Source organism: Manis pentadactyla, chromosome 3 (assembly GCF_030020395.1).
Source record: "Manis pentadactyla isolate mManPen7 chromosome 3, mManPen7.hap1, whole genome shotgun sequence".
Classification (NCBI taxonomy): domain Eukaryota; kingdom Metazoa; phylum Chordata; class Mammalia; order Pholidota; family Manidae; genus Manis; species Manis pentadactyla.
This window is the reverse complement of record NC_080021.1, coordinates 158,148,366-158,175,611: the sequence shown is the minus strand read 5'-3', so window position 1 is coordinate 158,175,611 and position 27,246 is coordinate 158,148,366. Positions and strand designations below refer to the sequence as shown.

General features: G+C 40.7%; 1 protein-coding gene across 6 annotated transcripts in view; it reads left to right on the top strand.

Annotated features, from left to right (window-relative positions):
• The window catches only part of GLIS3 (GLIS family zinc finger 3), a 429,892-nt gene that overhangs the window by 339,723 nt on the left and 62,923 nt on the right, over window positions 1–27,246 (top strand). For all 6 annotated transcript variants that reach the window (XM_036928415.2, XM_036928413.2, XM_036928416.2 and 3 more), the window contains one exon: window positions 25,947–26,091. In XM_036928415.2, the coding sequence (XP_036784310.2) occupies window positions 25,947–26,091 (145 nt within the window). The remainder of the gene's footprint in view (window positions 1–25,946; window positions 26,092–27,246) is intronic.

Genomic DNA, 27,246 nt, shown 5'->3' with positions numbered 1-27,246 from the left:
TTCCAAAGGATAGATAACATTAAGCATTGTTCAGAATTTCTTAGCCAGAAAACCAATCTTCTTTTTTCCTCTAGTGTATCTCATAAAACTACTCTTCTAGTAAATTACTTGAGAAATACAGGCTCAATAACTTCATTTATTCCATTTGACACTATTTATTAAGCACTTACTATATGTGCCAGCCTCTGAGTTAGACCCATAGATGCAAGTGTGTAGAAGATACATATTCTCCATCCTTATACAGCCACATTGTTTTGATGAAGCCCAGCAACAAGAGAAAAGATCACCAGAAAAAAGTAACATAAATGCAAGTGAAGAAACAGAGAAGGAGTTGATATGGACCTATAGCAGTAAGATGGTCAGCAGCACATTCAAATGACCACTTTAGAAATGAGAAAACTGTATTAGTTGCAAAATTTTGAAAATCTTATTATAATTGCACTTTTCTGTAGCCTGTCCTCAATCATGGTGGCATTAGAGGGACTAGATACTAGATGGTGAAATGCATGGCTTACATATCCCACCTAAGAAAATGACCCAGGCAGTCAGCATTTGTGATTGGCTGAGTAATCAGCTCAGGTAGCACAGGTGAGGCCCTGCTCCAGCTCTGAGGATTTAGAAACCAGACCTGAACTTGCCCTTGTGAAGATCACATTCCAACCCCATGGAGCCGGATGCTTTGAGTGCAGTAGGAGAAATGCTGTGATAAAATGTCATGGGACCACTTCTGGAACCTGATATCTGGGAGTTCCTTTGCAAATGATAGAGGTTCTTAAGGAGCTGAAGTCTTAGGTTCTGTTGTTTGAAAGTAATAGGAAGATCTATGGGTTTTTATATTGCACTTGATTGCATTATAATACTTTGTCATACATGGCACAGTAATTTTATTTCTGTTCTCCCTGAAAAATATTAAATGGGACAGAAAAATCGGGGTATTTGGTACAGCTCCGGCCAACTCTGCAAGACATAGTGACATGTGCTTTAATGAGCAGCTCAGGCTGTACAGGGCCTAGCAAAGCTACCTTATAGAAATGGTCCCTAGATAATTGCTTTTGTGATTGATTGACAGACAGAAGCCTTCTAAGCTTCTCATTCCCTTTCTTTTATTAGATTTTGTGGTTTCTTGATTTTGGAATAAAAGCATTTATCTTAGACTATCTGCTGCCTCATATATAATGCCCTAAAATATGGCACAGCACACCATGGCCCTTGTTGGACTCTCCCACTTTGTCTCCATTTCTGAAGTGCTCACATCCCTGGTGTCATTGCTGCCCCTCAGCCAGTTCCCTCCTGTCTTCCCTTCAGTTTCCATTGAGCTTTGTCTTCAACAGCCACAGACAGCATTTTCCCATTTGTTTGTATCTGGCTGTCTGAGTGTGAAGATTTATTTTCAGAATGACTTCACACTATGGCCCAGATAAGCCTAATGTAAAAACTTCCCATGGTGGATACTGGGTAGGGGGCTGTGTCTGAAGAGTAGTGTTTGGACTGTATGTCAGGAGTATGGGCTTCTTTTAAGTGGTGCCATGAATTGCTTCGTGGCTTAACCTCAGTTACATTCTCCTAGTTTTTCCACTTCCCCATCTTCACATATAGCTTGAAAGGCAAACACAGGGCCTCAAAGGTGAAAAGGTGGCTATTTTGGCAGAAGCGTTGTTAGATCCCATACCTGCAACCCAGGGCTGCCTGTGTGACTGACAGGACAGCGGTGGCCCTGGGGCATTCTCCTTCCTGAGAACTGAGTACTCATAGGTGAAGCCATCTTTCATTGATTACTGTGGCCAGGCTTCCTGGGTCATACAGATGCTTGGATGACAGTACACAAAATATTTGAACAAGAAAGGAAGCTGAGGCCCAAACCAGAAGGAATTAAAAGCAAACTGGAACCTGCTAAAATCAAGCTGGTTCTATTCAGGGGTTATTGACTTGGAGTACATGGACCACAAGGTTAGTCCGTGACTGGATGGGTTTTAGGAAGCTCGTGAAATCCTGGAAATTATATGCAAAATTGTATTTTTCTAGGGACAAGCTCCAGAGAGTTCACTGACTCTCCAAAATTAAAACCCTCTGATGAAGTAATAAATAAATAATAAAGCTGCACAGGACACACAAAAACTCTGGGAAGTATTGTATGTGTCTATCACCTCGATTGTGGTGATAGTATCATGGGTGTTTGCATATGGCCAAACTCATCAAATTGTATACATGAAGTATATGCAGTTCTTGTGTACCAATTATACCTCAACAAAGCTGTTTAAAAAAAGAAAAAGAGCCTCTGAGACAAAAGAAATACAGGACTCCTAGTGACAGTTTCACCCGGCTTTAGTCACAATGCCCGCAGAGGCTTTGCCCAACTAAGAAGAGTGTGTGCTTCTCATGCCCTGGAGAACTGACTCCTGCTTAACCAACAGTTAACTGTGCGACTGATATTTTGCTAAGTGCTTGGGTGTCCAAAATGGTATCACATGCTCCTTTCTCTTGAGGCAATCAGAGATGTTGAAGCTGGATTTTGACAAGGGATAGCTGATTGTATAGATGGTGAATTGAGTGTGCAGTCGAAGTAATCACACCAGTCAGGACGACATGCAGTTTCACAAGATTTAATGGAGGCCTGGATGGGGGTAGTGGCGGTGGGATGAAAGTGAGCAGCAGGATGTGGTGACAGATCAAATGCCGGGGTGAGGGGAAGGGAAGATGGTGCCAGAGTCCCTAACTGTAGGACTGGATGAGTGGGCGACAGGTAGGATGCCTTCTTTCTTCAGGAAAACTTTGCTTCTGCCCTTAACACTTTTTAACTGATTAGAGCAGGCCCACCTAAATAACCAAGGATAATATCCTCAATGTTTAAAAATCAACTGATAATAATGTTAATCACATCTAAAAAATACCTTCATGGCAATAGCAAAGTCAGTGTTTTATTGCATAACTGGGGACTAGAAGCTGGTCAAGTGGACATATAAGACTAAGCATCATACCCACAAACTAAAATCCACCTTATTAAAATTTAACTTAGGTTACTTTATTTGAAGGGACACTAACTACGTGAACATAGGGCATGGTGAAACTCAAAGTGTAATTTATATTAGTGCAAATTACTTATTCACTAGGAAAACAGGGAAATTATTATTTGATATACCTGGTCCCACTCCCTTTGACTATTGAAATATGTTCATGCCAGCTAATTTAAAGGCATTGTGCCAAGAGAGTAAAAGAGGATTATACTTCAAGCAAATAAATGGTTACTTTTTAAAAACATACATTTTGCATTTATATCAGAGAACTTACAGAATCATACAAGTTTAACATAATATGTTAACTTTTAAATGTCATTTTTGTTATAAGTTTAATCATGTAATTATAGTTAATTATAGTGTATTTATGTTGTATTAAATGTAATAATGGCAGTAAAACAGATGGGGCCTGCACATTATGCATACCCTATAAAGTTAACTATTACTACTAGAATTCCATCACCTTGTCTATTAAGGGTTTCTAAGAGAAAACAAGTGGTTGTTGAAATTTTAGAAGTTTGTTTTCTTTACTCCAGACTCCTCCATTAAATTTCCCCTCAAAGAGATTGTAGCTGTTTAAAAACAATTAATGGAAACTGAGATTATAGAATAATTGTGGATTGTTTATATATTCTCTTTGTCTTTTCCTCACACAAGAAGCAGATTTGTAGTCATGTTTATGTGTTTTAAAATCTCGACCAGACAAGCTGAGTATCCAAATGTCTGTTTTCATCCAGAGAACCCATGTCTTTGGGCTGGGAATCCCTTCCCTTTGTCAGGCCTGCCGCAGATGTTACGTGAATGAGAGATGATTAGGTATGGATTTCATGCTAAAGAGTTGTACTTTTATGTCCATTTTAGGCCTTGGTTATTTCCTGACATTCTAAACTGACCAAACACTTCTAGTTATTCTCCTATTATTATAAGTATTTGCTATTCCATTGCCTCTTGTATGAGGTATATGCTCATTTCTTCTCCATGTGGACTTCTGAGTTAATGACCTGGATTCAAATCCCTATATCAACAGTTGAATGAATTCAGAGCTCCAGGCTTCAGAAACTTCAGGTTTGTCATTACTATTAGTGAAAAAACACAAGTACAAGTGGTCCTGCATGTAGACAGACCACAATCCTTGGAGGAAGTAGCAATGGCCACAGGATGGGAAGCTATTATTAGAAGGTGTTAAATACAGAGGAAAATGGTATGCCATCCTCTATTTCTGCCGAGGAAACTGGCTTGAATTAGTAATGTAAAGAGGGAGGTGAAAGTCAGATAATAGCAAGAATTTTCTAAGGGGAAAAGAATTTTTTCCTACCATAGCTGGTTTTATTGGATTCTTGCTTGAGAAGTTAGGGGAACTTGACAAGTGTATCTTTGCACCTTCTGCAAGGCTCCACTTGATCTGCTCATCAAGTGGAATCCAATCTCTGTGTTTCAGATATTTTAATAGTGATTGTGGTAATAGTGATACAAAGGGCCTTATTTTGCCTACATGTAATGCTTTAACATTTCAGTATCATTTTATATACATTGTCTTATTTTTATTCTGTTGGCTTTTAGAGTCAGGGTGAATTTTTTATTACTACTCCTCTGTTTGGTTTTTTTCTGAGAAATGAGAAAGTTTAGAAGTAGAAAGAGAGCCAAGTGTGATGTCAGAAGGTGGTATGCTGTTTTCCTACAAGCCAGAAGACCTGTGGAATGTGCCCCAGAATTCACTAATACTGCCTAATGCAAAGCTGTCCTTTAAGTCTGACATAACTGTTTGCAGTCTTGAAATTCCACAAAATATTTTGGCAAAAGATTATTCTCCCACCCGACAATCCAGAGCCCTCTTTATAAACGTTAGCAAAGTGTCATGTGACATCTTAAATGCTCATAGTTTCTGCTGTTTGTTGAATACAGACTACCTCTTGAGTAATTATTAAAGAATTAAAGATAGTCACTGCCTAGTAGGTCTGTTCTTTTAACTGAAATAGAAAGATGTTTTGCCTGAGTGGTTTTTTGGGATGGGTGCTTGCTGAAGTGCCACTACTCAGGGCCAGCTGTGGGCACAGCTGTAGTCCATCAGAATTATAAGAGTCCTTAAATGTAACCACATCCTCCCAGCAGCCCAGTGTGGGGAATGGCATGTAGAGAATCCCAAAAGATATTTAGTAAGCCTTTTTGTGAAATCATAAGCTTTCTCACTTCTGAGGCAATCTCTTTTTTTTTGTGATTTAGCAAGTCTAGTATGTCCAAACATTTTTTATATTATTAAGTCAAAAACTTGCCTTCCTGGAACACCTGCACATAAGCTAGTTCTGTTTTCTTCTTTTCCATTAATGACCTTGCTGATAATATGTAGAAATTCTGCATTTATATCGCTAGTTCCCTACAATTTTCTTTTTTTATTACTCAGCTCCCAGATTTTTTAACATACAGACTGCATTCCTCTCTATTCTCTTCATTTTGTTCTATGCCATAGAAGACAGTTTCAACGAGGATTACATGAGATCTCCAGTGTCGTTTATTGGCTATTGAGGCAGGCGCTGAGGTTGAAAAGGTTGACAAGGGAACCAACGCTCAAGGGCCTTAGAGGCCATGCTAAGGTATTTAAACACAGACCATGGTTAAATCTATGATTTAGCAAGATAATTATGGTGGTGATGTGAGGGACAAATCAGGACTTAAGGGTGAAAGGAGACAAGGCAATAGTTAGGTTCACAAATTTCCATTAATCCATGTTCTTTAGATGCAGTGGCTCATCCAGTTATGGTGACATCCAGCTGGGCTATCACCAATTCCAGGTTTCTCCATTTTGTCCAAAATGCAAGCTGGAGAGATTTTGCTAAATATCTTGTTGAATTGTAGGCTCAATGTTGAATACTGTTGAATATGCATGGCTTTCACTTAATGGCGCCTAGAGAGGAAGTGTGGATTGTCTGGATGTTCTCAATAACCCCACCCAAGCCCCTGTTGACTTCCCCTTCTGTGCTGCTTACCAACCTAGGATTCTTTCTAGAATCTGGTCAGGTATGAAGTTTAAGTGTTCTAGTGATCAGCTGCATTTCTAGGTTTTATTGTTTTTGCCCTGTTGAAATTTGAAGTATGGATTTCTCTTTCTCCATTTTCTGGGCCTTTTCTCTTTATACTTCCTCAAAGCATACTTTTATGGTCATATTTACAAGTTTTTGGCTGCAGAGTTTGTGTAGCCTTAGAACCTTGAAATCCCTGGCTGACTAGGAGGGCTCTTTTGCTATTTTCTCTCCTATGCTAGCCTTACTCCCCTCTCCTACCCTATTTCCAGCAATTACTTTTCTCACATTACCCATCTGGCTCTGTCATATGTGGGAACTATAGAAGGCAGGTTGTAGCAGAGTTGTGATATGCTTTATCACAGTGGCTTCACAGTGGTGCATATCTTTCCATATATTTTTCTACCATATATAAACAGATTATAGGGCTCCTCTGTTGTGATTCTTTTTACTCACTAGTGTACAGTAAAAATGACTGCCATGAGGAGTTTTCCTCACTCAGTGTTTTCAAGGACATACTGGGCTCTGAAAAAAGGAGACCCAAAAGGGGAAACACGGGTGAAGAGGTGGCAGGACACAATAGACAAGAAGCCCTGTTTCACAATAGTGCCCTGGCTACCCAGCACAGGCTATAGGAATTTGGGTACTATTTACCCATGGTCGACTTTGAATAGAAACTGTATTTTGAGATGATAGTACTAAGGACATCCTTGACATTTCCTCATTTGTACATAAGCAAATATAAAAATCAGATCTCACTTCTGTGTACTCAGAATAGCAATCAAGGCTGATCCATTCCCCCACTCCTTTTTCTTTTTTTCAATAATCTTATCTCTTAAAAAGTCTCTCAACTTCCAAGTCATGAAGACTCAGACACATTAGGGTACCCTAAATCATGGCATAAATAAGCAAAGAAACCTAATACTTCATGCTTTTCTCCCCACTTCCTGTCTCTACCTCAGTTATGAGCCCCTGCAGGATATTAAGCTTGAAATTGACCAGAGACTTTGACATAGCAAAACACTCACAAACTCAGTGCCACTTGTGTCTCTTTAACCATCAGCAATAGGCATTTAAAACATCCAGTAATAACATAATGAGTAAATTACCCATGCTTATTGCCTTTCCTTATGAAATAAGAGTTTAAAGGAAATGTGTATAACAATAACTGCTAAATACATATGTACCACAGTTTAGTGGGCATTTTCATACCTGTTTACCTCTTTAACGTTCATAAAAGTTCTATAAAGTTGGTATTAAATTATTGTAATCCCATTTTATGGATAAAAGACCTAAGGTTCAGAGAAAATACATGACTCTACAAAGTGCACACTGTCAGAAGCTGAGCTGTACTCCAGCAGAGCTTTTCTGGCTCCACATCCAGTGTTCCTCTGACTCTACCATTCTTACTATGGGTTGATTTTTTAAAGTTGGAAATTTTGTTAACTTGTCAACAACTTCTTGGCATAAAGATCATTCCCAGAAGCTCTATAGTAGCCTTCTGTTAGCAGGTGGTAATGGGACCCCTGACTGAGGTCCTGCTCCTAGACACCCCCATGTCTTGGGGAACCTTCATCAGAGTTTTCTAAACCCTCCTTTGGATGGCTTGGCCAGCAGTACCATCCTTGGATCAAGTGGGGAACCTTGATCCCAGCCTGGCACTATGCATTTGTGGATTCAACTAGGTGCCCTATTGAGGTCTGAGAAACATGCCTATGGGATCATCTTGGGGCCCTATAGGCAGGCCCTAGCTCCAAGAGGGTCACCTGATGAGCAGATCACTCCTACTGGCCAGTGTGGCATTTCTTTAGCAGAATCACTTGAGATTAGACCTCTAGTGTGATGCTGACAAATTGATTTGGGGTGACTCAAATTGATTATACAGGCAGGAACCCTCTCTCCCCCAATTTTTTTGCCCAGGGTCCTGCACATCCTAGGGATCGTCCTATAGGTGGCAGAAACAGTAAGGAATGTGAAATTTCACCCTGAGTACAAGCTAATAAGTTAGCTTGGAGCAGTTTCATGGATGCTGGCAGAAGACATGAGCTTCCTGGGTCAGAGACAAGGAGAGTCTATTGCTCACAGCAATAGCAGTAACTAGAGTATCATTATTTTTTATGCCAGTTTCTTAAGTCCCAATTACCACATGGTGACTCAAGGAGGGCTAGGTGACATACACTCAGTGAATTGTGTTTTTGAGCTTAGAGAATCCAAGTCTTTTAATGGATGAAAGGCATGCATGCCCTTTGCTCAAGAAGAAAACTATCTCAGTCGATTTTCCAAAGCTGTTTGGAATAGAAAACATCCTTAAAAAGATAGTCCAAAAAGACATTCAGACCTGTGCCCTCAAGCTTGAGAGACTCAGGTAGAATTACCACTCCATAGCAGGTTCCTATTGCTCCCTCCTGATTGCAAATGAGCAAGAACAGCCAAACAGTAACCCCAGCCTGTCCTGCAATGGCCCTAAATCTTCAAGAGTGTCTCAAAATCAAAGTGGTTTCCAAAAGTGAAGACTAAATCCAGGAAAGAAGGAACATGTATGTTTGAAAGACACACCTTATATATTGTGAGTCTGTGTATAACTGACCATTTCCATCCACGTTCATTTCAGATTCTATAGCCCTATCTATTGGTAGCACCAGTTATCTCATGGTTTGATTTGGGAATTACTCACCAAACCTAAAACTTTCCATAGCTCTAGCCTGTTACAATGCTTAGAATTGCCACTATTACAATCATTCTTTCTAGTTGTGGGATTGTCTCCAGAAGATCCCTGTATAATTTTGTTTTATTATATGGCAAAGACAATGCAACAATCATGTTCACTGCCATGAACATGTCAATATGGCTTCAATTACAAGTTCTCAAGTAGCATCTATGTCTGTCCTCTGTGGATATTATATTTTGTAAGGAAGTGGTTTTAATGGGAGTATGGGATAGGAAGAAGTGAGAAATGGTGAGTATACTTGGACCTGGGGGAGGTAGTTTCAATAGGGTCTCGGGGGGATAAAGGAATGGTTTGAAACCACTGGAAGACAAGGCAGAGAAAAAACAAGCATCTGGGAGTACAGGGGAAAAAAATGGATGAGGTTGTGTTTTAGAGGTCACTCCATGGTTTATTCTGGAGCCTATCCTGCTATTGGACTTTAAGAATAGATCTTAAAATGGATTTTCACTATTCCATCTCCTTAGTTTTCCTTGGCTTTTTAAAGGAATGTAGGCAGTATATTTTAAAATGAATGTCAGGGGAGTGTTTTTAAAGGAACAACTCAAATGCAATTGTGTTTGCCCTCTTGTCAATGTCCCCCTTCCTTTCCATCACCCAATTTAACATCAGCTATGTGCTGGGTACATGCAGACATCTTCAGCCCTGACAGCACATACTGTTCATATGGCCGTTGCCTCTGGCCGCACTCCTGTGCAAATGCCGCCACCCCATACACGGATGACTTGGATACAAAGCAGTGATATTTACATTGATTTGGTTAAGTTAACTTTGTAGTGGTGAAAGCCTCAGTTTTTCATTTCCTGGCTGGCAGTTGCAATGTGGAATTACAACACTTCATTTACGTGCATCTTTGCCTTTAAAATGTTCTGTGGTGTTGCAAAATTTGAGAAATTCCCAGGGACCCTTAATCTTCCTACAAATACTGGTTTGTAAACTAAGGACCAACTTGCTATCCCAGAGTAATTTCCTTGTGTGCCTGCCTCATAATTCTGATTTTTGCATTGTATGCCTTTAGATTGTCCTTGTGTTGTCGTTTGCTTCAAGTTTCACTCTTGAGGATACCAATAAAAGGAGGAGGAAAAAAGATTTTTTAAAAATTGTAGCTGCTTCTTTCAATAGCAGTTGAACTTAAAGCTACTTTCCCTATTGTTTTCCATGAAGTCTCATTTAAAATATTTTATTAATGCAAAGACGTGCATTCAGGGCTAAGGACCAGTGAACAGTAGCTATAGCAACCATGAAGCCATTTGGGAGGAGAGAAAAATGCAGTAAAGAGTAAGTGTTTTAATCCTTAACTTTAATCCCTTTACTTCCTGTTCTCAAAATGAAATATAAATCAGGCACCATGGAGCGCTGCAATTTCTCTCTGAAAGGGATGTTGGCAAAAGAGGATTAGTAATGGACAGACGTGTTTAAGGAATTTAATCACACAATTTGTTGTAAAACTTTCAAGACCACGAGTGACCAGTTCCTTTGAGTGGCGTCAATGAGAACCAACAAAACATACTTTGAAACTGATCAGAGAGTTGGCACAGGGGGACACCCCCGTTTGCTGTTATTGTTACATCATTTCAGCCTGTGGTAATGACATGAGAAACCAAGGAATTTGCTTGGTTCCCCCAGTGGGGAGGTTGAAGACTAGGGGGTGTCTCATTGGTAGAACAGAGTTATTCTTTTGATCTTGAAAATACTAGGAAAAAATGAAGTTGCCTCTGTTTCACATACTACCTTTCCTTGATGTTTGATTACTGCAGGAGTTGCACAAAGACATGAGCTTTCCATTGTCAACAGACTCGGGTTTCTGCTAAAAAACCCATGCTTCAGTTTCTGTGGAGGGTAAAACAGAATTTCAGAAGGATAGATTATTATTATTTCTTCATGTCTCTACTTTTGTTTCTAAGATTTTCTTTTACATGGAGTAATGCTGACTTGTTGTTTTCTGACAAAAAATAAAATACCTAATTTTCTTCCTTTAAAGTAGAATACCAAAAATATGCCCCCCCGCCCACCAACTGGCTTAAAGTGTTAGGTGTTTGGCTCTATAGAACATCTATTTTCTCTAGTTCTCCAGAGGATTGCTGAGGACAAAAGGAAGACATGTCATTTTATGGCATTTTTCCTTCCCTTAGCATATAATATAGGAGTACATCTTTGATAAATTTATTTCTAGTGGACTAAAAGTTAACAGTGCACAGGGGCTCTTTGCAGAGATCTGAAGTTGCTACAATTTGTACTAGCTTCCTGCAGTGTCAGAATATGAAATTAACTCCAATAATAGCATCTTCCCAAGGGGGTGCTAATAATGATGACAGACAAGCAACATGAGGCCTAGAGCATTTGAGAGTGGTGTTAAACATAGCAGACCTCTGAGTTTGGAGTTTCTTGTAGACCTTGAGAACAAAAGCATACATGCCAAGACCTGTAGATGGTAGGACATCTGGGGAAGAAAAATAGCATCATGTTCTCCAGCTTAGAGGACAATGTGCAACAGTGACAACACATTTCTCTTCCTCATCTTGACCTAGCCTCTTCTCGCCCCATTCTCCGAACCAGCAAGATCCGTGTGGTCTAGGACACAGTTTCTGAGATGGAGCCCTTGCACCCTGAGTGATGGCTGGCAGCCTTCACCATCCGTCCATGCTTCCCTTGAATTTTGGACTCTCTAGTCTGGATTTCTGTGGTAGGGTTAGTTTTTGGGAGATTGGAGTTCATTGCAGAGGTGGATGATAAGAAAAAAGACAATGTGTTGTCGGTGTCCAAAGGAGGAATGGGAGACTCTAGACATGAAAGCGACTTGGGCAGAGAGGGAAGAGACAGCAGGAAGTCTTAGAGGTGGCTAGTTCACCCCACAAAGATTCTAAACCAGGCTTCCTTTCTGATGACCAAAGAGAAGAACTTGATTTCATGAAAGAATCAAAAGGTCGTGTGATTCATGCATCACTCTAAGATACACAGTCCCTGGAAGAGAGGGGAAACCACCTTTGGTACAGTGCTGCTGTACATTGACAAAAGTAGCGCTTTGGATAAGCTCCTATGTTGGTGGCATTATCTCAGAGGGCGAAAGGCTCTGGAGATGTATTAACAGCTGTATGTAGAGCAGGGACCGGGGAGACGGGGATCACGGCTGGTCGCTTATTCAGTCACGAGTCAGAAGATGGAGGTTCTCATCTTGGCTGCACAGGTTGTCAAAAGGGAGTTAGTGTGTGTCATCTGGGGCTCACTCAGCTCAAAATTCCTGTGTTCTGCTTATCAAATATATACTAGACATTGAATATTTAAAAACAAGGTAGAAAATTGGATTTGTCCCCAACCCGTCCAGATGAATGAGAGATAGGAAGTATGAATGTAATGAATTAGCATTTTCTATAGGAAGGATTGCTCATTTGCACATTCCAAAATGCAATATATAAATGTGAATAGTATTATCTAGTGAAATTTGGCATTATAGGGACTGAGTACTATAAGGAAGGAAACTTCCCAAGTGTCGTTTTTTTTGTTTGTTTTAAACTTCTATTAAGATTTCATTTGACTAGTCCCTATTTTATTCTTAGTTGATAATTTTAGTATTCTTAAACTGCCTTTTTTCCCCCTTGTATTGCATGGAGATATGATTTTATCTGTCTTTAGGAGCTGCCCTAAAGGATAAGCATGGATTAATAAATCCTTAGCAGCTATTGATTCAATTGCTATTCATTCGTTTGTTCACACACTTCTTCAAACATTTATAAGAGTACCTTCGTGTGAAAAGAAAGCACTGTTTTAGCTTGCATGATCAAACAGACATGGTCTCTGTTTTCAAGGAGCTTTTTTGGTCTTCTGTGACACACACATATATAATTTATAAATATTATACAATGTTGAAAATCACAAGTACCATCAGAGGGATGGATACAGAGGAATGTTTAAAAAGGAGGAAGTGACTTTGGAATGGAGAGTCCTGGGAAAACTTCAAGGAAGAAGTGACATTGAATTGGACCTTGGAGAATACGCAGCATGTGTTGTAAATATATACAGTCTGGAGAGAAGGGGACTCCAGATGAGAGAGGCTTGTGGCCAGAAGTGCAGCATGAGACATGGCTGAGAATGGAACTAGGCTTATACAGGAGACAATCTTGGCTCTTTGTGACACAGACTCTTGGGACACGAAGCCACACAGCTAGGTGAAAGCCAGCCTGCAAAAGCCTGTGAGTCTGGGCTGTAAGTACAGCTTGGTGGAGAGTCACTAAAGGGCTCTGAAGGCGGGGCAGTAACACTGCCAGCAGTGTACCTGAGGAAAATTAAAGTGACCATTAAGTATGGGATGGATAGGAGAGCAGACAGCAAGTGCTATCCTTTGAAATGACAGCCTTCAACTTGTAAAAGTAGGTATTTTAAAATTGCCCAGACACTGATGCACATTAAAATCAGCCTTAAATCTTTTTCAGACAGTCTGTTTTAATTAAATGAAATCAAGGAAAAAATGACTTCTGCAGTAAGTCTCTCCCCACATTTCCTAAACCATACCACGGGCAGGGACTGTAGTCAGAAATCAATTTAAAGGGAGACAATAAGGACCTGGTAAGATGTACAGGGGAAGTAATTACCAGATAGCTGGCTGCTTTAATTAAACTTTGAGCATACTTGAATAGAAAGAAAAATGCTACACTTGACTGGATGGGCTGGAATGCATGTGGTCACATTAGTGCAATGAGCTGGTGTCAGGAGAAATTTATGAAGCTATGATAGAAGTAAATGCCTTATCTTACTTTGACTCTTCACCAGACTTTGAGTCTTCACCCCATAACCAGATCCCAAAGGGTGAAGGAGGAAATTTTTCATGGTAATGTGGACTCCCATATTAATATTTCTCTAATTGTCTAAAAAGTAGTATCTACGCTTCAATTCATGTTCTATCAAGACGTCCTTGAGATGTTTGAATCTACTTTTGACTATGTTCATTTATATATCATTTTCCACTTAGAAAAAAAAAAGTGAGATTCTTGGTGTCTGTTTTAGAATAATACTGACTTAGGAGGAAAATGGTGTTTTCACAAATGTTAACAACATAAAAAATCCACGCTGCATGCCTTTCTGATTTCAACATCTTTTCAAACCTCAACTTCCCAACTCTGTCCAGGGTAGTTAGACAGTAGTACAGATTTTAGTAAATAGGACATCTAGATGAAGCATTAACATCCCCAAACTTTTCTGACAATTTTTTGTTATTGGTTTTGATTATTAATGTATTTTGCATTTTTCCAAGACAGCGAAAGCTAGCTACATTCTTCTGAGATAGATATTTCAGAGCAATCTTCATCTGCAAAAACGATGTCAATGTCTTGATCAGGCTACTGTTTGGCCCCAGACTCTGTTTCTGAGGATAAGCAAGACCCCAGGGGGACCCAAGTATCACTCCTAAAATCATAATAGCTTCTACTTATTGAGAAAAAAAATAATGATTATGTATTACAATGGCCACTTTCCTTAAGTCACTCATGTAATACCATAATAACCGCATAGAGTTAGTATTATCACCACCATTCTACAGAGTGTGGTACTGAAACCTATCGAGGTTAAATATCTTGCCAAAAACCACCTATTAGTAGGTGTCACAGTTGAAAATAAATGTGTATACCCTTGACTCCAAAGTCCCCATTCTTTTTCCTTTGTCATATTGCCACACTATGGTATACAAAAGGAAGTGACTGATTTAAAAAAAAAAGAGAGAGAGAGAGAGAGAGAAAGAGAAATATCTAAAAATATGGATGAGAGAAAAAGAAAAGTACATGTTACATGGTGTTACAGTGCTTTTACACTGGATATTAATGGAAAAAAGTAATAATAGCAATAGTATGTGTTGATCATTGATTGTATACCATATATTGACCATATATTGATGAAATACTTGATTATCTCACATTATCTCATGTTACCTACCTCTAACAATCACCTTATAAACTTGGTGCCATTATCCACATTGTACAGAGGAAACTGAGCTAAAGAGCTGTTAAACAACCCATTCATTGTTGTCTAACATTTCATAAGTAAGGGTATGAAAGCTCAAATCCAGGCTATTCTATCCAGAGCCCAAATTCTAATCTTTCATAATCCATATCATGGATAAAATAATATTTAAGTGGTTATTAATGGCTTAGTGTCAATAAGGTATGGGTTTTTCAAAAATAACTCAACCTTGGGCAGAGATTTAACATTATCTTTGATGCCCGAGAATATTTTCATCAAGTTTGCAAATGGCACTGAAGTGGGGAATATGGTAGCCAGCTGAGTGATAGAATCAAATGATATGCAGCCAAGAGATTCTCTACTACTGAATGACAATGGAGCTTTAAAAAGTTAGCTTCTGAATATGAAGAGCCATCAGAAATAAAGAGCATATGAAAATCTTAGGATTTTTTTTAATGGCAAATTTTATTTGAGTCACACTATAAACTGTACAAGGGCAGGGAACTAAGTTACCTTGTGCATACTTTATCTCCTAGGCCTAGCAGAGTTTTGGGCACAAGGTAAGGGCTCAATAAATGTGCTGAATGAATGAAGAGTGTAACATGGATTTTTTTTAAAGCTATTGATTTTTTTTTTTTTTTTTAAGATCCACTGATAGAGGTAGAAAGTCTAGAACAAGGGACATGTTTGTTTTATTATACAATTGTATTTGTACTGGGACATCATTCACACATACACACCCAGGGAGGCCCAGTGTGGAGAGCAATTGTGGTGGAGAATGGAATAATGTGCCACATGGGAGAGTGGGGGCTGTCATAGGGGAATGATTTCTGTGTGTCAGGGAAGTTTAAGTGCTTTCTAAATTTCCTCATGTATTTCTCATAGCAGCCATGATAACTCAGTGGTATCATCCTCATTTCATAGAAGGAAACCTTCACTCAGGCAGATGAATATGCCTGCCCAGGATCATACAGTAGCTGAACCACAGTTTGTCAAACTAAAAGGCCCAAGCTCCTCCTACTTCAGTGTCATCTTATCTGTATAAAAACTAAAGATGTTGAGCTTGGGAAAAACTGCCCAGGGAGGGCTGACAAAGAAACTAAACCACAGCCCCTTTCAGGGTTGAAACTCAATGGTACTACACCATGTTTAGGCTCACAGATTAAAGAACTGTAGAGTAGATTAAACAAAGTTATTCTGTGTGGCCTGGGGGAGGAGGGGAGAAACAAACCCCGGTGGGTGGAAATCAGGGGGAGCAGGTTCCAGATGAGCTTGAGGCAGCACTTCCTGATGGTCAGACCTCAGTGGGGGCTCTGACTCATAAGGAAGTGAGCTCCCTGTCACCAACGGGATTTAGAGGCTGAGCTCCCACCACTCTATGCAGTCTACATTTAAATTAATGACAATGAAATAAAATTGAAATTAAGCACAATTTGGTTCCTTAGTTGCACTAGCCACACTTCAAGTGCTTATTTATCACATAAGACTAGTGGCTACTGCTTAGCACTGTACAGAACTTTTCCATCATGGAAGAAAGTTCTGGTGGACAGCACTGCTATGGAGCTGGAGCAGAGGATTATTCGACCCTACTTCCTTTTTGCTTTGAAATTCTGTTTCTGTGAACAGCTTGCCTTAATCACCATTTTTGATGAAATAACCAGTAGTTTTGTTGGTATCTCTACTTGAACTGATTTTTCATCTCTTTTATTGAGATAAACCCAGGATGTGATTTATATTTGTTTTTTGTTCAAGACACAAATACCAAACATTTTGGCATGCTCATGAGTCAGCTGTGGATAAAACTTTGGCCTTTGGAGTCACTGCTAACCAAATAGGTATCCCCTGTTACAGAAATTCAGGGTGCTCAAGTAGGCAGTTCCTCATGTTCTCAGAGCTTTCTTCCAGTACTATTTTCCTAAGTGTTTCATTCATTTATGTTTGTCTTTGCAAACTGGTCATTCCCAAAGGAAATGAATTTGATAGCAGATTGTTGGAGATTAATTACCTATGATATGCCACATCCACTTCACAAATGTCAGTGCTAAGCAATCCTCTAGAGAAGGAATTTTTAGATTCAACTGGAAATTAATTGTAATTAAAAGAATAGGTTAATTCATTGTAATTATTTTTAAGCCTTTTGGCAATGAGTTAATTCCCCAAGATACACACTGCTCAAAGTGTCATAGAGAACGCTAGATGAGAATGTTCTGGTACTAAACCTTAACCCTCTGGAAAAAAGTTCTGCTCATCTCTCCTCCTGGCTGTGGTTCTTCAGAAACATATTTTGGTGGCATTTGATTTCTGGAAAACAAAGGAACCCCTACATGGTGATGCATAAACATGCACAGTCCAGATAGACGGGGCTCAGCAGAGAAAGGGAGACAAAAGGCCTTGGACTCCGCTCGCTGTCTTTGCAAGTATGTCTCACTTCAGACTAATAGAATGCCTCTGCTCTTGGAATAAAATGTAATGGAACTGAAAATTGAAGAATCTGGGCCTTTTTCCCTTTCCTAATTATTTCCACTTGACTTACTTAATCTTGGACGATTATTCAATCATATCTGAAATGAGAAAATGACGGGGGTAGAATTTCCATCTCTTGTTTCGAAAGCTTATAAACATTAACAGAATAGTCTTGAACAAAAAACAAATACAAATCACAATTGACGGAGCCTTGTTTTCATATATTAGGAAAAATCCCTGTATTGTTAGGGAAGCAGCTCAAATTTCCAAAAGCAGGAACCTTGTCAAGCCTTGATGGGTGATTTCATTATTAATGTAAAACTATCATTGGTCACAAATATTTCATAGTGGCAGTTTGTTCAGAAGCTAAGGAGCCAATTTTTATTCTTGCACCTGGATGGGCCAAGAAATTAAGCCTTAAAATGGGCCATTGAAGATCAGGCTCATTAATACTCAAAGACTCACAGATTGGTTTCTGAGACTCATTGATGTCTCATTTTTCCTAGTATGTCCACGAGGCTTACTACACGTTTATGATGAGAAGGATACATGCGATCCTCACAATCACCAAGAGGCTAGGACTCAGTACACATAAAGTTTCCTGATAATTGGAACCATCCAAAATTGAAGCTAACTGCCATGATGGGCAGTAAAACTGCCCATTACTGTGGGGTAACCAGCCCGAGAGCCGGCGTACTGGGGTCACTGTAGGGCAGTCATGCATAAAGTAGAGGCTTGGCCCCACTGATATCTGAGGCCCCTTTGAATACTGATGATTATTGTAAATCAGGGTTTGTGTGTTTTTAACTTAGACTCCACAATTTTGCTTTTAGTTTTATCCACAATGGCCCAGAGCACCCCATTTTCATTAAACATAGTTCCGATACCCTGGTATATGAGCAGAGCAGGTACCAAAGAGAAGGGAACAGTGTGCATCTGAGCATCCTAGGAGGGCTGCTGATTGGCTGTCTGTATTCCTGAACCAAATCAAATGAATTGGGGAATGGTTACTAAGTTGGGTACTCCTGGAAACAGACTGAGCCAAGGGTTCAGGTGGACATGAGTTATTAAAAAAGTGATCCTTCAAAAATCCAGTAGAGGAATGAGGGACAGGAAGAAGCTAGGCAGGGGTGACCCCATGGGGAGCTCTGGAATGTAACTTACGCTTCAGAATTTGTCCCACTCCAGACAAAGGAATATCAGTTAGTCGTGTGTGTGTGTGTGTGTGTGTGTGTGTGTGTGTGTGTGTGTGTGCACATGCGCGCGCGCATTGGGGGGTCTGCTAGTTGTTGGCTGTAAAGAACACAGGAGCTGGGGGATGGGCACATCAAAGCTGGGGAAGGGCAGGTGGCACCAAGTTAATCCAAAGGGTATCAGAGGGTTGCCGGGCAGAGCATCAGCAGCCTCTCTGCCATAGTTGCTATTATCTGTATCTTTTAAAATTCTCTTTTAGGAGGCTAATGAAGGCCTGACCACTTTGTATTTTTTAGACATATCCACACATCACTAGAGATTGTAACCTCCCTTAGATTATGAATTGTGTGTCTTGTTCTTACACAGTTAACCAGCACTGAGTGGTTTATCTGGATGCTGGTCCCTGGATGCTGCCAGGTGCTGCAGGGTTTCTGAAGTTTAAAAGGCAGACTGTCAGCCAGTGTTCATGGACTTCATAACACACTTGTGCTGACTAAAACTTGCAACAGGAAACAAAGTCCAAAACACATGTCCAGCTGCAAACTGTATGGCTCTCTGTATTCTGTGGGAAACCCAGTGCTGGCTGGCCGGGTCTGAGGGTGCTTCATTTAGGAGGTAAGCTACAAACTGAGTCTTAGAGGAGTTTTCACTGGGAGGAGGGAGGCCATTCCAAGCAGGAAGAAGGAACAGCATAATAAATGGCATGTTAGACAGGAGACGGTGCTCCTGAAAGGAGCAGAGGCTTTTGTCAAGGCCCAGGGGAAATACCTGTTCTCGGAGCCCCGCAGAGTCTCATCAAGGAGGCCTGTCTTAGCCTTCGGGACAGATGTGCCAGACAAGAGAGGAGGTATACAAACCGTTTCAGGAGAGCCTGCCAGAAATCCCAGGGTGGATTGGCGAGAGCAAAGGCCCTGGAAGGTGCGGCCTGGCCGAGGGGCTGCCCGTGACTGTGCAGCGCTCCTGCTCCCTGACCCCCGCCCTCTGGTGTCCAGCCGTCGGCAGGTTCTCTCACTTGGATGTCCACAATCAAAGCAGTTAACATATCTCAAACCTGTCTGCTGCTTTTCCTGCAGCTGTTCTATCCTCCTCTGCTGTTCTTCAGGCCAAAACTTGAGGCCATCCTTCCGTGCCTTCTTTCTTCACAGTCCACACCTCCTTCAGCTCCACCCCCAGAACAAGCGGACTGCTTCCCACCATCCGTGACTCGGAGCCGTGGGTGTCTGTCTCTCATGGGACTGCTGAGGTGGCACCTCATGGGCACCCCTGTAGTTTCCACAAAGTAACCTGAGTGCTCCTTTCACAACACGGGACAAACCAGGTGCTTTTCTGCTCCTCACACCCTCCCTTCAGCTTGCCATTAGAATGAAATCAAACACTAAATCTCTGTCAGAGGCCGGGCGTGTGGACGTGACCTGAGCTCTGGCTGTTTCCACCCCCACCCCCACCCTGCATCCCTTCCCTTCACTCCCTGGCTCACATCTCTCTAGGCAGCAATTCTTAGAGCCCATGAGCTTGTTCCCGCCTTAGATCTCTTCTCTTCCTGTTCCGTCTGCATGCAATGCTCTTGCTGCTTGTGGTGCTCTCAGCCTGAATGTCCTCTTCTCAGAGAGGCCTCCTCTGCCCTCACACCTGGGGAAGCATGGAGCAGTGTCGCCCCACAGTCTGGCCGAGTTCCCGAGAGACAGGAGTGAGGACCAGAGAGAGTGTCAGGGAACGAACGGGAAGGGGTGGAGGACCCCAGGAAGGGGCAGGAGGCAGAGAATCAGGTGAGAGAGCAAAGTATGGTGTCCTCTCCTGGAGCGGAGTCCTGAGGTCAGGGCACACCAGGGTCAGGATCGTCGCATCTCAGGTGCCCTGGGATCACTGTGCGTGTGCTTAGGGTACAGATCTTGAGGAGCAGCACATGCCATCCTTTACTTTTCTCAACTACAGATAAATTGTTGCCCTAGGACCAAACCAGGTGACAAGCCTGTGGGGAATGGGACAATCAAAACCAAACCATAGTGATCTTTTCCGTTTCTCCTTCTCTACTGCAGCAAACACCCCATTCTCTCAAGGGCATGTGTTGGAATCTGCACAATGGTAATGAGATATGCTAGTAACTTTTCAAGAGAAACTGGGGATCCTTTGCTCTTTCCCCAACCATACTAATCTGAATGATAGTCTCCTAGCTAAAATATAAAGAAGTCCTAAGAAGAAAGGTTTAGTATGTGAGTGTGTGTGGTATGGTAAGGGAAAGGAGAAGGTTGGGGAGTGGGTTATTTCTTAAACCAGTATAATGTAAATTTGAAGAGCTTGACTTTGGATTCTGACACCCAGACCCAAGTCTGACCTTCATTGGATATATCATTCTAGCCTTTTCCTCTCAAAAACAGCCATCACTGTAGAATGCACCTCATGGGACTACTGTAAGGCACACAGTGTTGAACACACAGTAAGGCTCCGTGTGTATTTATTGAACTGAGTCCAGTCTTTCCAATTGCGTCACGGTGACTGTGCACACCCAGCCCTTTCCTGTGGGGTTCATTTGCATGAAGCTTTTCCTTCCTGACAGGAAACAATCATCAGATGGTACTGGCTTCTAAGTACCTTCTAATCTGTATCAACCAGGCTTCTGCAGAGAAACAGAATCAGCAGGAGATATACATGGAGAGGAAAAGAGAGAGAGTGATTGATTTTAAGAAATTGGCTCACTGTGTTGTAGGGGCTGGTCAGTCAGAAATCTGTAGGGCAAGCCTGCAGGCTAGAAACTCTGGTAGGAGCTGATGCTGCAGTCCAGAGAAGAAAAACAAATTTCTTTTTTTTTTCAGGGAAACCTTAGGTTTTTGTTCTTAAGGTTTTCATTGATTGGATGAGGCCCACCCACGTTAGAGAAGATACTCCTTGCTTAAAGTCAATTTACTGTAGATGTTAATCCCATCTACGGAATTCCTTCACAGCAACACCCTGTGTTTGATTGAATGATTGGGTCCTGTAGCCCAGCCAAGCTGACACAACACCATGAGTGTATCCACACCTCACATTGGGGTGGATTCTCCGTGAGAGGGAGACACAGTGCCTACGAGGCTGTGGATCATAACAGGAGATGAGATGGGTCTCCCAGGAAGTAAATGGGGAAGACCTTTTGTCCTAAGACTAAGAGCCAAAATCCTAACCTTGGGCCACAGGTCTTGTGGAATCTGGCTCTGCCCCACCGCACCCCTCAGACCTCATCTTCTGCTCTGGGTCACACCCCACCTCAGCCACACTGCATTCCTTCCTTCTGGATCTCTCTTCACCTTGATGTGCACGTAGCTAATTTCGTCAGCACTCTCAAGTCTTTGCTTGAATATCCCTTCTCAACAAGGCCACAGTTCTCCCCAGCATTCCCAATCCCATCTACCCTTCTCTCTCTTTTTTTTTTTCCATAGCAGTCACCACCACCTATACAATTTACTTGTGTAGGTACTTTATTTACTGTTTACCCTCTCCCCTAGAATGTAAATTCCTCAGCAGGTATCTTTGTTTTGATTGCTGATTTATTTCAAGGCCCTAGAACAATGCCTGGCATATGGTTGAGACCCAAGAGGGCCATGCTACTCCAAAATTAATGGCGTATGGTTAAGGTAGCTGAGTTGAACTCCAGGGGCGCCATTCACATGGATGACAATATGAATAAAGGTCCCTGGTATTGTGCAACATAACAGCTCTTTAAAATAGATGAATTTTATTAGAAAAGAATAGATCAGTGGGTTCAAATTCCACTTTCCATAAAGAGCAGTAAAGGCACCATAAAGGGTAAGTCTTTGCTGTCCCCTAAGGTGAGGTATTAAACTGGATTGAAATTTTTTAATCTTTTTATTCCTGTGAAAGAAGATAAAAACACAAATGGTTTTTAAGACATGAACTTCATGTAACCATTTATATTATGGGGTCTGAAGGGAGACATAATAAGAAATGGTTACAATGAGATTCATGTCTTTAAAACAATTTGGGTTTTGTAATTCCTTATTTTCACAATTCATTTCCCCTTCCCATAACCAGAAAAGTCTCATCTCTCCTCATCAGAATTCTTGAGAGAACAGTGGTTCAGAAAGGGTGGTCCCCAGACCAACAGCATCGTATCACCTGGGGACTTGTTAGAAACGCACCCAAACCTACTGAATCAGCAGCTCTGGGGTGGGGCCTGTAGGTGTTACGATGCATGTCCAGATTTGCGAACTATAGTTAGAGACCATCCCCATTGAAAAATTTCCCTCTATCTTCTTTATATTCCTAACAGCTACAAAGCTGTTGAAATATACATTATATAATTGGTTTTATATAAATGACTGGCTTCTTATTCCAAATACAAAACCGTATTATATTGAAAGATATCCCTCCAGGGAGATTCTGCTGTCCTCCTGCCTTACCCATTAGGTAATTCCTGGACTGGGGAATGTTTAAGAGCCTTAAATGATCTGGAAGACACTTCCCTGGTCTAATAATCTGAGAGGGAGAGAAGGGTACTAAACTCACATATCATTACTGCATTTCTGTGTATATATGGCTCTTCTTTGGAAATTTTGCATAAGTTCCTCAAGGTTTGTTCAATTTAAGAAGCACTTTCTAGAACCATGGCTAATCCCAGAGAAAACCAAATTAGCTCTTACCACAAAGTCATATGGAATTTCACTCTTGGAAAACATGAATAGTTGTTAAAGCTGAGGAAGAATTGCCGCCTTTGACTCCAGGAGTAACCATGGCCATGAAATTCCTTGGAAAGACTTCATCAGTACTGATAACTGTAAACCTCTAGAGTAGTTGGTAATAGAAAGCAGAGAGACACTCATGTCTGTGCTTAGTAGAACATGTGGGCCCCAGATCACATTTGAACAATGAAAGATAAATTCACCAGAACTCATTCTAACCCTTGGTTTTTTTCTAGGTTTTTCTTATGTACCATGTGTTAAATTAGTATCAAAATAACAAACATACCTTCCAAAGACCCTGAGAGGGTTGGACATTAACTCAGACAGTCTTGGTCAGAGATTCCAATAGAGCAAAGCTGAGGATATTATAATATAATTATGTCTAGTTCACTGCATGTATTAAATGCTCCTTCCCTCTACTTAGGTTCACTGTGCCATTTTTGTATTCTTGGACTAAGACCTGGACATGTTTGTCTCTTTATGAAGTTTTTAAAGATCTAAGAAATGCAGCTCTCAAAATAGTAACTTACTGATGTTTTTTGCATGTGTATGTATGTGTGTTTTCTTTCTGATCAAAGTGTGGTTCATAGTCATTGGTGGTGTGCTGGTAGTGTTTAACACCAGCTGTGTAGATGAAAAAGCCCCAGTTGGTAGTGTTTGCCAATTTCCATGGTGTAAATATTCTCACCATGACCAGTTTCAGGCTACTAATTGACATCATCACATGGAAAGTTTGGGAAAGATACACATGATTGGTGCTCTCAGATTGGTGCAAGCCAGCTCTAACACATCATTGGAATATAGAAAATTTGGAAAACAGAGGAAAGAATTTTTAAAAAGCAGAGAAAATAAATTCATAATATTGCTTCTGGAAACAAAATTAAGTTAATACTGGATTTTGTAATATTTCCTTACAGTATTTTATGTGTTTTTATGTAATTATCATTTTGTACATATAATTTTGCATTTTGCTTTTGTCTTCATGATCATTTTAATGATTGTATAATATTCCATCAAATTGATGTAAGATTATTTATTAGCCCTAATTGTGGACATTTAAATAATGTTTCCTAATTTATGATAGTCTTATAAATAATGCTGTGTGTCATTAGAGCATTGGGTATAAATCTTCCATCACCTTTCTTGCTGTTTCCTTAAGACGGATTCTCAGACCAAAAGATCTCCATTATGGGTCTTGAAAAAATATTCCCAGATAGAGTCTAGAAAGTCTGTGCTAATACACCCTCCTACCTTTAAGAACGCCTCTCTCACTGTGCCTACTCACTACCACTACTCCTTTTTTAAAGTTTCTGATAATTGATGTTTGAAAAAAAAAAACTTTTGACGTTCCGTTTCTTTGCATACATGTTGAACAGATTTTTGTTTTTTTCTCATCTCTCTTTCTTATTTTAAAATTTGTGTGCCTGTCAAAAGCTACACAGTGAGTCAGTCTTCTCCTAGGAGATTCTGCTGTGTGCCTCCCACCTACCTCATTAGGCAATTCCTGGACTAGAGAATGTTTAAGGGCCTTCAGGGATCTGGAGGGCATGTTCCTATCTACTAATCTAGGAGGGAAGGAAAGGGGGACACTGAACATTCTCCCTCTCCTCACTTACACCTCTGGTTTCACCTTCTGTTTCTCTGCTTCAGGCTCCAGGCTCATGCTCATTGCTGCTCCTCAGAGAACCCAGGCACCCCAGGCAGGCAGGTGCTTCCCTGTACATCTGCAGGGCTCACGCACTCACTCCTTCCAGGCCTCTTTTCAAGTGCCACCTCCAGGAAGCTTTCTCCAACCCCTCTACCTAAAGTCGCCATCCCTCAGCCCCACTCACTGTCTCCATTCTCTGCACCACTCTTCTCCCCAGCATTTATCACCATCTGAGGTTGTACATATTTTATTTGTCCGCTGTCTGCGTCCCATCTAGAGTACAAGTTCCCTAGGACAGGGTTCCCAGGGTCTCCAGGAGTGTCTGATGCTAGTCTGCTAGTTGGTTTAGTTAGGATACTCTAGCCCATTACATGGGGAGGTGTAGGTTTTGATGAAGACAGAATCAATTTAATATGCTCTCTTTAAGCACTGAAGATAACTATTTGCAGTATCTATAACAAATATACTGCTAGATTTCTAAAGGTATTGTGTTTTTCAAGAGACAGAAGGTTTACATTTTTATGTAACTAAATCATTTATTGTGATTTTTTTCCATTGTAATTACACTTCCAAAATTCTTTTCCATAAAGATATCAGATAACTCTACCCCTAAAATTTATTCTAACATTTGTTGTATGGTTTGATTTTTCTTTTACATGTAACTCTTTCATATATAAAGAATGATTTTGTTATTGTGGTAAACTGAAGTTCCAAACTGTTCTTTTTTTTTTCATGCAACTACTATTGGGTTTTGTTGCTGCTAACGAGTTTTTCTTTTTATCATACTCCATACTATTTTAAAATTTAACAATGTATTTTCCTCTCATGTAAAATCTAAAGACATGAAATCTCAATGGACAGTTCTTAATTATCTCCGAGATAGTTTCATGGTAGTATTTCTGTATTTTAGAAGCACTTTCCAACTAGACTAAATATATTTGAGTTTGTTTCTGTTATCACTGCAAGTTCGGCTAAGATATAGGACAAATAAAAGGAAATGTAGTAGGAAGTCAGGATCCTTCGAGTAGAAGTGTCAAGGACTGAAGTCAAATCCACTCTTGCCATATTTTTCCTGAAGCACCTGCCAGGTGTTACCAGGATGGGAGAATTTACCCTTTAATTGACTCTGTTAAGCTTGATGTCTGCTCCATAGCTCTTGCTTGATAAATATCTGTGGATTGAATTGCATGGAACCTTAGGGCATGATGCCTTTCCAGGAAAGTATTCGAAGGAGCAGCTTTCCTTTTCCATCTGTCTTCTTTTTTCTCCTCTTAGCTGCGGTCCAGCACAGAGCTCCACCCTGACCTGCTCACGGATTGCCTCACTGTGCAGCCCCTGCAGCCGGCCACTTCCCCACGAGATGCTGCTGCTGATGGGGCAGTGGGGTGCTCCCCTGGACCAGGGCCCGACCTCTACCCAGGTAATGACAGCAGAGGCATACCCAGACACAGCGACTGCATTTCTCTAGGCCTCTCGCTCTGGCTAAAGGGAATGATCACATGAAAAAAATTCTCCTATGAGCATCTGTATTTTGCTTTATTAATGGGCTGCAAATTGCCCCCTCCCCACCTTCCCATCTGATTCCTGAGCTGAGTTTGGCAGTAGTTTTTTCTCATAAAGAAACAGAGCAAAATAATGCATTAGCTCTTTTAGTTCCAGACTTCTGCCAGAAGTTCAGTGCACCCAACTCTCCCCGGTATCATAAATGTATTAACTTGATTTAGACTCAAAGGAAATGTTTCCCCCTTAAGCAGGTAACAGGCTGCATGTGGATTCTTAATGGTACAGTCATTGTTGCCTTTGCATTTTAAAAGGAAGCCTCAGGTCTCTAAGAAATTTCACATCAGTAAACCACCCAGTAAGAATATCAATTAATGTTTGTCAACCATTGGTGGGGGGAAGTAGGGGAGGATGGCACTTCCAGACCAGCTTCCTCCTGCTGGGTTTGGATAATAGATAATTCTACATCTGGAATTTTTCATCTATGTGGTGAAAAATAAGAAAGGATTAATATGCAATAAAGAAATTTGTTTACTTTCTTAGCCTGGATTTGTGCATTTTCCACTCTCTATAATGGTGATGGTGTACCTGTGCAAACATAGTGGGTTATCATCCTCACATATGGAAAGCTCTTGCTGTCATGTTATAAATATAAAAGCAAAATTCCTACCAGCTCCACATTCCGGACAATGAGTATTTTCTATTTGCTGTGGATTGCAAATCCCACTCCCATTCCCATCTAATTCCAGAGCCAGGTTTTGGCAGCAGATAGTTTTTTTTTTTTCTCTCTTTTTAAAAGTACTAATAAACCATAAAGAATTAAGAATTTACAGATGTAGAGCAGTGGAGTAGAAAAAGACATGCTTGTATAACTTTTTAAACTCAACAGTTCTCTATTGAGCCAGATGCAGGGGAAAGGGTATTAAGCAAGTATTTTGAGAGGGTCAGTCATCAAGGCATCCTTAATGTTGTCCCAGGGCTGGTGGCCCCTTGGTTTGGGTACTTATTCTTGGAGAAACCAAAGCCTCTGCTTGTTGAGTCCCTAGAAAATGAGGTTAAAACTCATTTGAAGGGC